Source organism: Mustelus asterias, chromosome 15, assembly GCF_964213995.1.
Source record: "Mustelus asterias chromosome 15, sMusAst1.hap1.1, whole genome shotgun sequence".
NCBI classification, from domain to species: Eukaryota; Metazoa; Chordata; class Chondrichthyes; order Carcharhiniformes; family Triakidae; genus Mustelus; species Mustelus asterias.
In genome coordinates, this window is record NC_135815.1 from 99,754,129 (window position 1) to 99,772,207 (window position 18,079).

General features: G+C 41.7%; 1 protein-coding gene across 3 annotated transcripts in view; it reads right to left on the minus strand.

The window, feature by feature from the left end:
* LOC144504686 (uncharacterized) overlaps positions 1-18,079 on the minus strand; it is a 62,714-nt gene extending 44,635 nt beyond the window's left edge. For all 3 annotated transcript variants that reach the window (XM_078230399.1, XM_078230398.1, XM_078230400.1), the window contains exons 1-4: positions 17,943-18,079; positions 13,313-13,443; positions 9,334-9,500; positions 4,321-4,406 (exon numbers count right to left, since the gene is read on the minus strand). In XM_078230399.1, the coding sequence (XP_078086525.1) occupies positions 4,321-4,406; positions 9,334-9,500; positions 13,313-13,443; positions 17,943-17,960 (402 nt within the window). In that variant the 5' untranslated portion in view covers positions 17,961-18,079. The remainder of the gene's footprint in view (positions 1-4,320; positions 4,407-9,333; positions 9,501-13,312; positions 13,444-17,942) is intronic.

The window sequence follows — 18,079 nt, forward strand, 5'->3', positions numbered from 1 at the left end:
ATACATCATTCACAGACATGTCTTCAAAGTGCAAAAAGACCAGGTATTCTACATATTATAGTCTGGTAACAAGTGGTTATTTTATTGGACTAATGATGCAGAAGTACAAGTTAAAATCTCACCACAAAATTAAGGAATTTAAGTTCAATGGATTAAATAAATCTGGAATCAAAAAACTAGTGTCGGTAATGGTGATCATGAAACTACTGTATTGTTATAAAAAGCTATCTGTTTCATTGGCATCCTTTGGGGAAATAAACTTTCCATTTGTCTGGCCTTTATGTGAACCAAGACCCACAGCAATGTGGTCAATTCTAACCTCCCTTTAAAATAGCTATTTGGGGTCATGGGAATAGGGCCTGGGTGAGATTGTGGTTGGGTGCAGACACGATGGGCTGAATGGCCTCCTTCTGCACTGTAATGTTTCTATGATACTCTACCTTAAAATGATGCAATGGCCTTTGCTTCACCTACTTGGAGTAACAAAACATATACTTGGGAATGAGAGGGCGATAGACAAAAAAGGGAAAGAAAGGCTGCTCCTTTGATCAGGAATTGAGTGCCTTTGAATAAGGGACACCTCCTGGAATCCCTCAAGTATTCCTGAGGGGTTTGCTTTTGTGCTCTGGACATGGTGACCCCCGACCCCTGCTGGGTTAACACCAGCAGCGGTAGGATGAGGCCCTTAAATGAACATTAATTGGCGGTGGAGCGGGAAGGTCATCCACGGGCCTTCCTGCCACAGAATAATGAGTGCGGAGGCATGTAGGTGGTAGTGTCTCATCCCGCCTGATTCAATACCTCCCTGCTGTCAAATCTGCCAGGGCGAAGGCTGCAAATTCCACCCTGTCTTTCCTGATTCGTTCCATCAAAACTCTTCAGAATTTAAAATTCTTGATTAAATTTCCTCCGCCTACCCTTCTCCAGTTAAAAAAATCCCAGTATCTCAACTCGCTCCTTAAAACAAGACCTTCTCATCCCTGGTATTGTTCTGCATGTTTTAAATGATTTTAATGTCCTTTCTGTCGTGGTGATTCAAGACTTCACATAATTGTCTAAGCACTATCTCGTATAAAATTATCTTTACCTCTGTTTCATTATGCCACATTTAGGAAACACGAGGTAACAGGTAGTTGTGGGAGAGTTAGACACAGATCTGGCAACATGTTTAGGTCCCAGGAGAGAAAAAGGAATGTGTAATTGCAACAGCAATTAACAAGGACAAAATGGGCCAAAGGTGCTTTCCCTGAGGAGGACTGATTATGGCAATTTTAAAAGGGAAGGAGACAGTGCAAGGCAAGGACAAGCATGTGGGATGTTTAGACATGCCCCACTGAGTCATTAATGATACAAGAGCCGAAATTATTTAGCATACAAAGTTTGGTTAGGATCCAAAAATATAACAGGAATCAACCCTGCAACTCATACTTATCCAATGATTGCAGTTTTAGCCACCAGACATCTAACTGAAATGATATCAAATCACCACTTGACTGTTGGGGATTTAGGAGTGAAATTAGTGTTAACCATCTAGGAGCCAGTGGTTGGGTGATGAAGAGGAGGGAGTAGTCAACTTAGAATCATAAAATCTACAGTGCAGAAGGAGGCTATTTGGCCCATCGAGTCTGCACTAACAACAATCCCATCCAGGTCCTGTCCTATCCCCGTAACCCCACCTATTTACCCTCCTAATGCCCCTGACATTGAGAAGCAATTTATCGTGGCCAATCAACCTAACCCGCACACAACTTGATAAAGAACTTTATCCCTGATAAACAGTGGCTTTATAATTTTTTTTAATGTCCCATTCATAACTTTTAACATATCAATGATTTGACTTGACTTCTTTGCTATTAGCTATATGTTATGTACTGGGAACAGTAGCATAGTGCCATTGTGACAGGAGTAATAATCCAGAGGCTTGAACTAATGATCTAGAAACATGAGTTCAAATCCCACCTTGGCAGATGAGGAATATAAATTCAGTTAATTATTACATCAGGAATTAAAAAAGATTAGTTTCAGTAATGATGACCACTGTTGCAGCTGGTGGTCAAGCCCACTTCATCTCCAGGAGCCCTGCTGGGCTTAAGACCCAAATAGGCAGCCCACTGGCTGCCATTGGAGTTACCGACTCTGGGAGGGGCAATTTCGCACTGCACTTTCTATTGCAATAAAGATGTTGATAATCTCAAAATACACTCTATCAGGCTTGGTTCGACAACAAATCGATTCAACTCCAGATGTTTAATCAACCTCTTTATTTCATTATTTTATGACGTCGGGTCAGTCTTCCTTAATGATGCAGGCTAACAAAGCTTGCAGTCCTCAGGGGAGACTGAACACACTTCTTTGTTTTGGTACAATACAAATACTTTTTTTCTAACACATGCAAGCGACCCGATAGCCTACCAGCTATAGCCCCAATATACCCGTTACCAATCAGAGGATAATAATGCTTCGTGCACTCCTCGTGCTGACCTTCACTGGCCAGTCACGTTCTGTGCACGTATGCTGCAACACAGAACACTTGTGTGATAACAAGTGATCGCAGCTGCGTTCAGCTTATCTTAGCAGGCAGTTGTCTGCAGAACAAGGCCATACCATCACATGACCTCACCCAACCGCCAGGAGCCAGGCAATAGTTTATACTCACTTATACTATAATACTGTAAGCATTAGATTATTAATAGTTTCTACAATCAAGGAAGACATCACTATCCAAGCATCACTACACATATATCCACATCCACATTGTCACGTCCCTGATACTAGGCCAATATTTCTGCAGCAACAGCAGCGCCACAGGAAGCAGTGGCCACTCCTGATATTTATTGCAGGAGGCCTGAGGCTGAAGATTATTGCTGGAAATCCTGGATCAATATGAGTGGGGTGGGAATCACTGGGCCTAGTCAGGGAGGCCTTGGTGAGGGGATGGACAGATATTGATCGCTGTGAGGGTAGGAGGTGGCTTCCCTCCCTTTCTAACAGTGGTTCCCACTGTTGGGCGCCACCCTCTGTGGGGACAGCACGGTGACAGTGGTTAGCACTGCTGCCTCACAGCGCTAGGGACGCGAGTTCAATTCCGGCCTCGGGTCACTGTCTGTGTGGAGTTTGCATGTTCTCCCCGTGTCTGCCTGGTTTCCTCCGGGTGCTCCGGTTTCCTCCCACAGTCCTAAAGATGTGCTGGTTAGGTTGATTAGCCATGCTAAATTGACCCTAGTTTCAGGGGATTAACAGGGCAAATATGTGGGGTTATGGGAATAGGGCCTGGGTGGGATTGTGGAAGATGCAGACTCGATGGGCCGAATGGCCTCTTTCTGCACTGTAGGGATTTTGTGATTCTATACCAGAGAAGGAGGGACTCCCCCAAACAGGCAGCAAGCATACCAGCCAGGGTTTATCTGGTGGTTTGCCCACATGGCGTAGCCCCTGCCTGCCACTGGTTGAAAACTTAAAAGCTCCAATTGACTTCCAGACAGGAAGGCAGTCCTCAACCCTTTCTGCCCCTGATTTAATTGGGGAGGGTAGTTGGGAAGGCAACTAAGTTTCCAACCTGCACCATCCTGTCCTATTTGGTTCGGGCCAAATGTGACTTCAGAACCTCAGCAGGGTTTGACTTTTAGCAGCCCTGAAATGGTATAGAAATCTCTCCATTTGCTTAGTTGAGTGCAGTTCCAACAACACTCAAGAATTTTGACATCATCCAGGACAAAGTAGCCCACTTAATTGGCATCCAACCCACACTTTCAATATCCACTCCGTCCACCATAATGGCAGCCGTGTGTACCATCTCCAAGATACACTGCAGCAACTCACCAATGTTCCTTCGACAGCACCTTCTAAACCTGCAACCTGTACCATCTAGAAGGACAAGGGCAGCGGATGCCTGGGAACACCACCATTGCAAGTTCCCCTCGAAGCCACTCACCCCCCATCCTGACTTGGGACAACATCATTGTTCCTTCACTGCTGCTGCGTTTAAATCCTAGATACTCCCTCCCTAACAGCACCATTGGCGTGCCTACATCTCATGGACTGCAGCAGTTTGAGAAGGCATTTCACCACCCTCTTCTCTAGGAAAATTAAGGATGTGCAATATATGCTAGCCTAGCCAGCAAACTCCATAACCCGTGAAAGAATTTTTAAAAATTCACTCGATGTCCACATCCTGTGAATGTATATAAAATAAATTGTATCGCTAACATAATTTATTAAGCTCCTCTATCTCCTGTCAAACTGATACGTTTCAGAATTATCTCTTCTCAACGAAAGCGCTAAGAAATTTAGAACTTTGTTTAGTCTCCTTAAATAACTGACCTTTGAATCCAATTCGGCTGGTGGTTTATGCGGACACTCCAATGAATGGTTTCCAAGTTCTGACAGCTCAACTTTACTTGTACAACCTTAACAAGCAGAAATAAAATAGTGAATACAGGAGCTGACTGGGGGCCTATATAGGTTCTGAACATCAAAGAATAATGGCAATGATTATGGGTACAAAGGAAACCTGCATTTTACAGCAAGTTTCAACTAACATCTAAGAATACAAATCTTGTCCCTGTAGTTCCAATGCTCTGTGTCATTGGCTGGAGGAATGCAAGTTCACAACCAATGATTCCAAATATGTTGAATGTTCCAGCTTTGCTTTGCTTTGGGGAGAAGCATAGAATAACCAAAAGATGCTTCCCTTCTAGATAGGAGGAGGAAATTCAGTCACACTGTGTCACTCTGGTACCTCATTCCAGAGTGGATTTAACAGAAGGTCCTTCTGCCTCACGTTCCACAGTATGGTGCATGGCAATGACAAAACAAGAAAACTGACTTGGAGATAAAGTAAACCAACAAAAGTGTGAAAAATCTGAAGGATAACTTTTGTCTAAAGGTGAATACCTTCTCATGTCTTAAGTTTTGAGGGAGATCTAAGCTAGCATTCAAATCAGATTTTACATTACACTGTCCTTCTTTCCCACAATGATGCGTTTGGTTTTGTCCAAGCTCAGATTTGAAGAGAAGAGGCACTGAAGACGATACAGGTAAAACTAATTTGACATTGTACTGCACTTACAGCAAGCTGCACGAGAGAAAACTGGAAGGAATCTTGTAGGAATCAGAAACTCTAAGTTAATTACTTTAAAACCAGTTTATTTGAAATGTGACTTTCTTTGTTTCTACCCAGTTAGAATAAATATCCAGAGGTTCTCAACAATTATATAGAGTCCTCTTCAGAACCTGAACTTAATTTGCTAACATAATGACTATGATTGCAATGATAAAATGATTAATTTATGAATATATCAAAGACATTTAAATTGTGTCTTGGTGACCTTATTGAAGTTAAAACCGTTTATTGACACTAATTTAAGATTCAAGTCATGTTTCGCTTGGTGAGTTAGTATTCTGTGCAAGAGGTTTCAATTATCAACTGAATACATATGAATATCCCTGTATTTTACATAATTACATAGGCTTTTGGCATAAATTAAGAATTAAGGAAGGTCTATAATCAATCCTAAAGGCTTAGTTATTTATCAGAACATACATGAGCTTCTGCTAGTCACACACAAGAAATTTGTTGGATCTTTGGAGGTCAGATTCAATGATACGTAATTAGTCAAACCAAGCCCCATTAGTTCACAAGCTTAATTGTTGTGATCTTCATCACAATAAAATAATTAATTGGGAAAAGATAAAATATTGCTGAAAAGACTTATATGTTTCAGTATATCATAGGAATTACTGAAATGGAGCGGTGATTATGTCTCATTTATTACTGAGTTTTTTTTTACAAAGTAGCAAAATGAGTTTGCTTCCATTTATCTGTTAGTGATACCAACATATTTAAGGCTAGAAAAAGGATGTGGACGGTATTAGCTTCAGTGTGGAGTTAATTCGGTTAAGCCTATGGACAGACACTGATGGTTTTGCTGGTTACTCAGTAGAAAGTTCAGCATTCCCAAATAAAAAGCAAAAAGCACTTTGTTTTGATAGATCTGGCCACACTATTTAAAGGATCTACTATGGTAAGTGACCATGTAGTACAGACCTAAACGGTTATGGAATACAGTGAAGTAACTTAGCTAGCCCTGATTATAACCTGAAACAAATGCAAAATAATGTGGATGCTGGAGATCTGAAAACAAAATAGAAAGTGCTGGGAAAACTCAGCAGGTCTGGCAGCATCTAGGAGAGAGAAAGAGAGCTAATGTTTCAATATGACTCTTATTTTGAACTGATTTTAACCTAACTGATTTAAAGAGAATGGAAATGGGTATGAGTTGTGGTTCAGTTCATGACACTTGTCCCTCTAAATCAGAAGGTGGTAGGTTCATGTCCCACCCCAGAGATATGAACTTGAAGATCTAGTCTGAAATTCCCTTGCATTACTGAGGGGCAGCTGCACTGTGGGAGTGCTGTCTTCTGGATGAGAGAAAAACAAGGCCACACCTGCTCTTTAAGGTGACTCTAAAAGAACCTGTGCAGAGTAAAACAGAGTTAATATTTCACATCAATAGCTTCCATCAGAATCACTACATTGACTTCAGTGGAGAGTGAAATCAGAAAGGTTGTAAAAAGGGCTTCAGAGTGAAACATGCCTGATTACCACAAGGTTCGTTCGGTGAAAATCAGAGCTGGATAGCCTTTTGTTCCAGAGGTAAAGTGTGCTTATGTCTTATTTCCTTTAAACAAATGATATTTTTGGGCAGTAAATGCTGCACCCCTGCCTCATTCTGACTCCATCAAAAAGGATAATACATGGGGCAATGGCATAATTCTACCCAAATGGAGCTCCTTAAGTTCAGAATGGACATCAGCTTAACTGTAAAGAGGGGCTCATTTTCAACTCCATTTCCTGGGCACTGTGTAGCAGAGTTGAGTCCCCAGCAATTTCCATGCCATTGATTCCATTGGGATTAAAATCGGATGTGTTCTACAAGGGATGGGTAAATTGCTCCAACACATCAGTGCCTTGGCAGTGAAGTTGATAATTATCTATGCACTTTAACCCCAACCAAGGTTAGTGATTCCCTTTCTTTGTCCTTATCGGAAGGGTAGGGGCACCACCATTTTAAGGTTGCCCTGTTTCCACCCTGTGGCAGCAGTTAAAATCTCCTCCATGTATTCTATCTCAACAGAGCAGACAGAATCCGCTGATATAAAGTCTAGAAGGATGGGCGATCCTCACAGGTTGAAGTCACACTGCACCACTGACTGACAATTTACTCCTATGAATTGTTGGCTCCTTTCACTCAGGATTAATCAACAAAGGTAAAAGGGATCACAAAATAATGATGTCGGAAACACTATTATTTCACCAATCCTTTTATGTGGGTGATTTGCAGCCTGTTGTGGCCATTGGAATAAGAATTAAACGTCGAGGAGGACTTAGAGATTGAAGTTTGTAATGTAATGGACAGATGAATTTAATGTATGGGTTTTCCAAAGTACTTTATCGGCCAATAATGCTGAATAGGAGGAAAAAGCTGTGTGGGGCACAAAGGCAAAAAAAGGGCAAAGGTTTTGAGAAGACTTTCAATAGCAGGGAGCTGGCACCTCACAGAGAGCCCCAGAGAGTGACATCATGCTACTACAATCAACTTTCTCTTCAGATTACATTTTTATATAAATACTTACAATGCCGTCAGGAAGACTGATTAAGAACAAGTGTTGTCATGAAATAAAAGCACATGACACATAGTGACAACAGAAAGTTAAAAAATATCCTGACTGAAGTGATCTGTCATGAGTTAATGACCAAAGATACTTACAATTGCCTTTTCTGGCTGGAGCATATGGTATCTATAAATGGCAAGGAAAATCACTGCGGGTGATGCAGGCAGCAGTGTGGGCCAGTACATACACGGCTCATATGGCATTTTTCATTGATATCATAGAATCCCTACAGTGCAGGAGACGGCCATTTGGCCCATCGAGTCTGCACCAACTACATTCCCACCCAGCTCCTATCCCAGTAATCCTATTTTCCCTGCTAGTCCCCCTGACATTAAGGGGCAATTTAGCATGGCCAATCCACCTAACCTGCACATCTTTGGACTGTGGGAGGAAACCCGAGCACCCAGAGGAAACCCACGCAGACACTGGGAGAATGTGCAGACTCTGCACAGACAGTAACCCGAGCCAGGAATTCAACCCGCGTCCCTGGCGCGGTGAAGCAGCAGTGCTAACCACTGTGCCACCATGCCGCCCATATTAATGGAGAATGTCATACAGACCATGTCGGTAGCAGCCTGTGGTCTGGCTACATTGAGGGAAATCAATGCAAGTCTGAATATGTGAATGAATTTACCCTCCATAGAATTCTTAGGGGCTGGATAGGGTAGATGCTGGGAAGGTGTTTCTGCAGGTTGGGGAGTCTAGAATTAAGGACAAAATTTTCCAGCTACCTGCAGCAGGTTTTCCCATGCTACATGTGGCTTGATGTAGGGATCTTCTGGTCCCGCCAAAGTCGATGGCAATTTGCAATCCTCATCTGGAAGATCCCACTAGTGGGAAGGGCTGGAGAATTCTGCCCTAAGCTTCAGAATTAGGGATTGCCATTTAGTATGGAGAAGAGGAGAAATTCCTTTCGGGCTGTGAGTCTTTGGAATTCCCTACGCTAGAGACCAATGGATGCTTAGTCCAACAGAGAGCCATAGTTTTCCGGCTACTGAGGGAATCAAAAGATATGAGGATAAGGTGGGAAAGTGGAGTTGAAGTAGAAGGTCATCCATGATCTTACTGGGGCAGAGCAGACTCAAAGCGTTGAATGGCCTATCCTGCTCCAATTTTGGACTGAGTCTAATAGCAGAGTTTTATGAAATGTGTTTTATATTGTGCAGATAAATTATAAAATGAACTAACACCAGAAGCTAGAAAATAAAAGGTACATTCTTTTCAGGTCGAGTATTCCTTTATCCAAAACCTCCAGGGCCAATGGCATTTGGATTTCAGATAATTTGGTTTTCAGCTATCGCATATAAACTTACAAGAGCCTAACCCCTAGGCTAGCTATAGTTGAAAATAAATTAAATGTTTAGAAAAGTAATATGTGTCAGTGAGTAATAAATGTAAAGTATCTGAAAAATATTTTTTACATGTTCTCCTCAAAACTCACAAGATAAAAAGTGCAGACAAATGACTAGACTTCCAATAAGGTTATAAAAAAAGCACAGCTTTTGGATGTGTTTCATTTTCAAGGTTTATGGATAAAGGATACTTCACCTGTACAGTGAAACTACAGCGAGAATAAAATTTCTTCCAAGAAATTCAACACAATGAGTTTATTTGAATGTTCAAAAAATGACGGAACATGTTCCAGAAGGATGATTGTACCTCTATATCTGAAGCAACAGTAAACGGAAGCAGCTGACATTCTTTTGTCCACCTCATATTCTGGGACACGCCAGTCATTATCAAAGGGAGTATCATCAAAAGGATCACATTTTGTCTTTCGAGTGAGGAACTTGAGGCATGATGATGAGAATATGTGTTTGGGATCACTTTGTAAGAAGAAACATTAACATTAATTAGAAGGCTGGACAATCATACTCTATTGTGTACAGAATAGATTGGTATTGTGAAAGCATCATTATGTAGGATATGTCGAACTATAATTTGGTTCTAAGCTTGGGATGTTGTTGTTCCAGGAGATACTTTGACCACAGAGGTGCTGCTCAATTAAGTAGAGACCTTCCTCAAGGGTGCAACAGTAACAAACAGTGTATCAGAAGAATCAGTAGCATGGTCAGAAAGTAGGCTACCCAATCATTGCAAAGTCATGTCCTGGACTCAATTTTTAATGTGTTCTGTTTTGGTCCCTTATACTTGTGGGCGATGATCCCAGCAGTTATGCTGGGAAAGCACCAGCTGGTGCCCTCTAGCACTGGTCCTGGAGTTTGTGTTGTCAGAGGAAAGTGATCTAATTTGCGTAGGGAATGGGAGTGCCCTTCATCAATACAGATAGACCTCCGTAAATCCACAGCCCACCTAACTGGAAAGTCCAGTGCTTGCCCACCATTGCCAATAGATTTCAGAAAACACCCTTCCCCCCTGCCCTCACTCCTCCATAAAAGAATCCATTCATGTCCCTATAGCTCTCTGTGTTAAGGAATTTTTAAAGAAGTCTCCCATGCTTCAGGTGTGCTATGCTGTTTGTGCTGAAATCCACAAGTGCCCGTCTGGATATAGGCAGGCCTGGTCTCACATGCCAATCAGTCTCCAATGTTCTCAGCGACCCGGGGAAGTGAGTCTCTACCCTAGGCTCCACTCCAATGACATGGGCAGAGATTCTACCCATGAAAATATTTTTAAATTGACAAGAGACCGGATGCCTTTGGTTTCCCAGCCACATTCCAGTGGGTTCTGTTAGTCTCTCACTGGAGTTATAGCTGAAGTCTAGAGAAAAACCCTCAGGAAATTTGGCAGCATCATCTCTTTCCCTTAATTTTCCCAAGCTTCCTCCCTGCATTCCCAAAGGTACCGATTCTTTGATTCAGTATGATTCATAGGCACAGGGTGAACCTAGGTATCGCACTTTAATCATTGTATGAATGCAAAGTTAAAGAATAGCATTAAACTGAATTTATATAGCAGCTTCAGCATCTCAAGATGTTTAACATGATTGTTACCTTTAAAATGTTGACATCAACCCAGGGTGAGATACCAAGATAGACGATCAGAAGCTTGGACAGAAAGACACATTTTAAAGAGAGGGTGGGGAAGTTTATGAATGAAAATTCAGAGTTTAGGGCCAAGGCAGTTGATTCAAAATTCAATCATATTTTAACAACTTGGACAATACTGGATTGACTGCTTGTTGCAAACACTTGTTTGCCTGATTTTCTTTTGAAGTTTTATGGCAGCCATTCCGGACCCCATTATTAACTTAAACAATGTTCGTCTACCTGATCTCTACTTCCCAACTGAAAAACAACATGATGTAAAACATCCCACAGGAGAGTTCATAGGAAGGATTTAATTGTCAATGTATTTTAGACAAATTTCAGTAGTAACAGTTTTATAAACGAGTCACAGAAACATAGAAACTAGGAGGAGGCCATTTGGCCCTACGAGCCTGCTCCGCCATTCATTTTGATCATGACTGATCATCGAATTCAATATCCTGATCCCCCCTTCCCCCTCATATCCCTTGACCCCTTCCCCCTCATATCCCTTGACCCCTCTAGCCCCAAGAGCTATATCTAATTTCTTCTTGAAATCAGTAGAAGTCCAGTCATCTGCTAGTTGTTTCTTCACCCCTTTTTTTCTGGATGCAAATGGCTTAAGAGAAAACAACTGCTAAACAATGGAGTTAAAAATAGCTTCCAAGTTGATGGTGGGATTCCACTGGAAAGGTCTATTGCCATAATAAGACATTGGCTTTTTTAGACATTTATGGTTGTGCTTCACCTGTCAACAGATATATCCAGTTTAGGAAGAGAGCAATTGACCCTTTGTTAGTATTATGTCCCTCACTAGAGCTATCCTCACCATTTCCCTCCTCTATTCCTGCACGCTTTAATATGTTTCTCTTTTAGATGGTCATCCATCTCCGTCTTAAATGGAGAGATTTTTCAATTTGATGGAAGATTTTAGTGAAGGATTCCATAGCCTTAGAACCTTTTATGGAAAAATAATTCATAATGTCCTCTTTATACTGATAATACTAATATTTAGTTTACTATCATTCACCAATTAATGGACATAATCATGCACACTATTTACTCTTTCAACCTTTTCAACATGACAGAATATTTCTATTAAGTCCTCCTCAACCATCTCTTATTGCAGTAGTTCCTCAGTTGTATTTTGCTTAAAAAAAGATCAGATACATTCCACAGTTCTGGTTATCAGCTTTTACTTTTTGTTTAGTGTTTGGAAGCTCAACATCTCAAAGTGAAAATATATCATGAGATTGAACTGTCTTAGCCAAGAAAAAAGTGGTTTAAATCCAAAACTGTCAGAAAAGCTGAAAACATCTCTCTGAAAAGGATACATTTACCTCTTGTGGACTTATTATAGTTCTTTTATAGATTGCATTTTACATAGAACATAGAACATAGAACAGTACAGCACAGAACAGGCCCTTCGGCCCACAATGTTGTGCCGAGCTTTATCTGAAACCAAGATCAAGCTATCCCACTCCCTACCATCCTGGTGTGCTCCATGTGCCTATCCAATAACCGCTTAAATGTTCCTAAAGTGTCTGACTCCACTATCACTGCAGGCAGTCCATTCCACACCCCAACCACTCTCTGCGTGAAGAACCTACCTCTGATATCCTTCCTATATCTCCCACCATGAACCCTATAGTTATGCCCCCTTGTAATAGCTCCATCCACCCGAGGAAATAGTCTTTGAACGTTCACTCGATCTATCCCCTTCATCATTTTATAAACCTCTATTAAGTCTCCCCTCAATCTCCTCCGCTCCAGAGAGAACAGCCCCAGCTCCCTCAACCTTTCCTCATAAAACCGACACTCCAAACCAGGCAGCATCCTGGTAAATCTCCTCTGCACTCTCTCCAGCGCTTCCACATCCTTCTTATAGTGAGGTGACCAGAACTGCACGCAATATTCCAAATGCGGTCTCACCAAGGTCCTGTACAGTTGCAGCATAACCCCACGGCTCTTAAACTCCAACCCCCTGTTAATAAAAGCTAACACACTATATGCCTTCTTCACAGCTCTATCCACTTGAGTGGCAACCTTTAGAGATCTGTGGATATGGACCCCAAGATCTCTCTGTTCCTCCACAGTCTTCAGAACCCTACCTTTGACCTTGTAATCCACATTTAAATTTGTCCGACCAAAATGAATCACCTCACATTTATCAGGGTTAAACTCCATTTGCCATTTTTCAGCCCAGCTTTGCAATTCAGTACATTGTTGCTTATTTTTAATTCTTTGAATTGTTTTTAATTGTGAATACATTTGATGAGCTGCTTATCCAACACAAAATGCTCAGGTATTCTAAGTTGACAGGGGTTGTAGGAAATATCCTACATTCCCCCAGTAAGCAATTTACTGTGATTGTAATTAATTTAGGGTTGATTGTACTAACTCAGCATGATGGGTCTACTTGCAGAAATTGTCAGCAATTGCATAAGAAAGCTAGAATAGCCAATTCTACCCAAATAGGATACTTTTTCGTAACTCTTGTCACGTCTTCGCTACAACTATTGAACATTGGAATGTCGAGCTCCAAGTAAATTGATGGTGCCCACCTGTTCTTCCTTAATATATCACAGAGGACCTAATAATTTACTCTGTGGCATAAATTTAAGTTAATAAAGTCTGGAAAACGTTCTTACCTTCCTTTGACGGAGGCAGGCTGGTAGAAAGCCTTTAGGGATATGGGGCATTCATATTCTAAGGCCTCAACATCATTTGAGAAGCTGACAGACCACGGAAACTGTACCCGGGAGATAATAAGCTGATACATCTGTTCAGGAAAGTTTGAGAATGATTATGTTAACAGGTTCTGTGCTGGATTGGTTGTAGAAACTGACTCTAACAAGCAGTCCATAAGAATAAAAAAAAATAGGAGCAAGAATAGACTATGTTATTCCTTGAACCTGCCCTGCCATTAAATACAATAAAGGGTGGGCCTTTGCCTCAACTCCATTTTTCCCACCTGCACCCCATGTCCCTTGATTTCGGGAAAGAACAAAAAAACTGTCCCATCTCAGTTTTGAATATATTCAACAATAAAATATCTACAACTCTCTGGACTAGATAATTCCAAAATTCCCTCTGCGTGAAGAAAGGCCAATCTATGGTTGCATTGTGGGGTGTACCTTTTGCCAATCTGATCCCAGACTACTGCTAATTGTTGGTGGCGACCCACTGATGCCAAGGTCCTCTCTGTTGGTCTGTACAGTGGGCTACTTACTGGCTAAGTCCCTAAAGTGTCAGACTTGCTCCCACACCAGAACAACCTGCCTACATTGTCATCATTGGCACTTTTCAAATTCCGTTCCAGGAGGTTGTCACTTGCTTCCAATGGCAAACGCTTTTGGTCACTTCCACTGCAGTCACCATTGCAGAAAACTTGTACAGCAACAACTTTCATGTATACAGTGCCCTTAGTATAGACAAAAGCCCTAAGGTGCTTCATAGAGGTATTAATGAAACACTATGTAACATTAATGATTCAGGTTTTTATAAGATTATGTTAAATGCCTTTAAATTGATAGAAAATAACAAATGATTGGAAACTTTAGGCAAGCAAATTGATTGCATTGTACCTGTGAGTTAGTGCCATCTGCTGATGTAACATTCACATCCACTTTGGTATGTCCCACATTTAGGTACGTTTCATTACCGACACTCGACCCATTAACAGTCACATTCATATTATGGTCTGGGATAATTGGTTGAACATTTACAGTGATCATACTTAGTGGTGCTGTACCTAATATGTTAAGAGAATAATTTTTAATATGTGAAAATAACTTTGGCACTGCATCCAATAACAGAGTGATAGTTCCATACTGCTTTAACCATGTAGCGTACACATATATTGCAATATGCATACACAAATATAATTAGAATACGTCTAGATGGATTGCAAAACCTCTTTGATCTGACAGCTTAAACGCAGTCCATTTGACAATTGAGACACCCTACCTGCCCGCACACACATACATAGCTCTTAGCTAGTCTAATAGGGATCAGCATTCCATGCAGATTAATAAACTGTAATGTAAAATGGAATTTATTAGAAAATACAGATGATGACTTCAGCAAAGCGTTCGATAAGGTCCCCCATGCAAGACTTCTTGAGAAAGTGAGAGGGCATGGGATCCAAGGGGCTGTTGCCTTGTGGATCCAGAACTGGCTTGCCTGCAGAAGGCAGAGAGTGGCTGTGGAGGGGTCTTTCTCTGCATGGAGGTCAGTGACCAGTGGAGTGCCCCAGGGATCTGTTCTGGGACCCTTGCTGTTTGTCATTTTCATAAATGACCTGGATGAGGAAGTGGAGGGATGGGTTGGTAAGTTTGCTGACGACACCAAGGTAGGTGGTGTTGTGGATAGTTTGGAGGGATGTCAGAAGTTGCAGCGAGACATAGATAGAATGCAAGACTGGGCGGAGAAGTGGCAGATGGACTTCAACCCGGATAAGTGTGTAGTGATCCATTTTGGCAGATCCAATGGGATGGAGCAGCAGTATAAAATGAAGGGTACCATTCTTAGCAGTGTAGAGGATCAGAAGGACCTTGGGGTCCGGGTCCATAGGACTCTTAAATCGGCCTCGCAGGTGGAGGATGCGGTCAAGAAGGCGTATGGCGTACTAGCCTTCATTAATCGAGGGATTGAGTTTAGGAGTCGGGAGATAATGCTGCAGCTTTATAGGACCCTGGTTAGACCCCACTTGGAGTACTGCGCGCAGTTCTGGTCACCTCATTACAGGAAAGATGTTGAAGCCATTGAAAGGGTGCAGAGGAGATTTACAAGGATGTTGCCTGGATTGGGGGGCATGCCTTATGAGGATAGGTTGAGGGAGCTTGGTCTCTTCTCCCTGGAGAGACGAAGGATGAGAGGTGACCTGATAGAGGTTTACAAGATGTTGAGGGGTCTGGATAGGGTGGACTCTCAGAGGCTATTTCCAAGGGCTGAAATGGTTGCTACGAGAGGACACAGGTTTAAGGTGCTGGGGGGTAGGTACAGGGGGGATGTCAGGGGTAAGTTTTTCACTCAGAGGGTGGTGGGTGAGTGGAATCGGCTGACGTCGGTGGTGGTGGAGGCAAACTCGTTGGGGTCTTTTAAGAGACTTCTGGATGAGTACATGGGATTTAATGGGATTGAGGGCTATAGATAGGCCTAGAGGTGGGGATGTGATCGGCGCAACTTGTGGGCCGAAGGGCCTGTTTGTGCTGTGGCTTTCTATGTTCTATGTTCTATGTTCTATGCTCAAAATATCCTAAAAACACCTATGTTCTTGATGTACTTTATCAAAAGAATATATTGGTATCTGGTCCATAGGAGCCAAGGTTAAAATCATAGAAATCATAGAAACCCTACAGTACAGAAAGAGGCCATTCGGCCCATCGGGTCTGCACCGACCACAATCCCACCCAGGCCCTACCCCCATATCCCTACATATTTTACCCACTAACCCCTCTAATCTATGCATCCCAGGACACTAAGGGGCAATTTTATGATGGCCAATCAACCTAACCTGCACATCGTTGGACTTGCATCTGCAAATGAATTTAGTCCCTGCCCCCCCCCGCCCCCCCTCACCACCCACTGAGGACTTTTTGCTTATTGTTGTACTGACTTTTCAAAGCTCCCAGTTACAAATCATCAAAACTTTGCATCTGGTAGAATGACAATAATGTCGTATTTTACTATCTTTGCAAACAGGCAGTCCTCGGACTTATGCAAAGTTGTTTCCTGAAAACCACGTCTGAGGTCGAAACATCCCAAGTCGGAACCGATTCTTTGATAAGAACAATGTTATAAATGTTAAGAAGCAGAACTGAATGGTAATTAAGACTTTTAACGTTAACTCTGTTTCTCTGCACAGACACAGCCAGACCTGCTGAGTTTATTCAAAATGTTGTTTTTATTTCTCAATGAGTGTTTTAAAATCCCAGAATTTCCACATTAACAAGCTATGATTCACATAACTTGACAACCAGTTAAATTCCTCACCTTTAACTGTGTGTATAAATTAGATATTGTACTATTCTGGAATTCACAGAAGTTTTGGAAATTATAATTTCAGTATAGGGCCCATTAATTGAATATAAAAAATTAAGCCAGTCTTCATCAGAGTTCGAAGCGCTGTTTTCATAATGTATTTAAATAATTTTAGAAGAGATTATGTTACTGTTAAATGCCAAAATAGTATTGCTCTTTTGATCTGTAATCATTTTGTGTTTAAAAGCTGACTAACTCTTAGATTGTTGAGAAGAAGCCATTGTTGAATCTTGTTAAGAGACAAGTTTTCAAGAAACCAGATCAGCATAGGTTAATGTTTTGCAAGTGATAAAAGGCTGTTCTGCTGAAGAAAGACTATCAAAGGAGGTTCACATCTTAAGGCTATTTTTAAGCTGTGCATACACAAATGTTAGTATATGCTTGATATCTTTAGTTGCTTCACTGCATTGTTTAAGTTTACGTGAATAATCATAGAATCATAGAATTCCTACAGTGCAGAAGGAGGCCATTTGGCCCATTGAGCCTGCACCGACCACAATCCCACCCAGGCCCTATTCCCTCAACCCCATGCATTTACCCTGCTAATCCCCCTGACACTAAGGGGCAATTTACCATGACCAATCAACCTAACCCGCACATCTTTGGAGTGTGGGAGGAAACCGGAGCACCCGGAGGAAACCCACGCAGACACGGGGAGAACGTGCAAACTCCACACAGACAGTGGCCCGAGGCCGGAATTGAACCCGGGTCCCTGGTGCTGTGAGGCAGCAGTGCTAACCACTGTGCCAACGTGCCACCCTCGAACGCAGTCAAATTTAGTATGTACAACTCTGGGCTTGCATTTGACAATGCTATCATCCACAAAAGACCACATGTATCAGAGATATTACGCAAAATTCAGTTTAACATAGTTAACGGTCATTATTAATCCTGGGCTATGTGACCTCTGAAGGCAGTACCCATAAAAAAGTGTCCTTCCCATTTATAGGGCCAACATTCACTAACTGACAGCACTGTATAATAACTGTAAAACTGTACTTAAAAGATCACACTATTAAGAATGTAGAAAACGCCAAGATTCTCTGGCAGGACAGATAACCGGGGACTTGAGATTAATATCTTAATTTTACTTTCAATGAGCTTATTGTTTATTTGTACACTGTTATGCTAAACATTCCCCTTTTTATCTTCAATTCTGCTATGTAAGGAGAATGACTGACCTACACCGGAGGCAGCTTAATATACTTTTAGCATTCAAAGAAACTTGCCACATACATGTATATTTAAATTCATCGATAGAAAATGCAGGATCAAGCGTTAACTTTTCAGCTACTTTCAGTCCACTCAGTAATGGAGTGCTTGGACTGAGCTTGGTTGCCTCTATTTTATATCGCTTCAAAGTTCCATCTTCT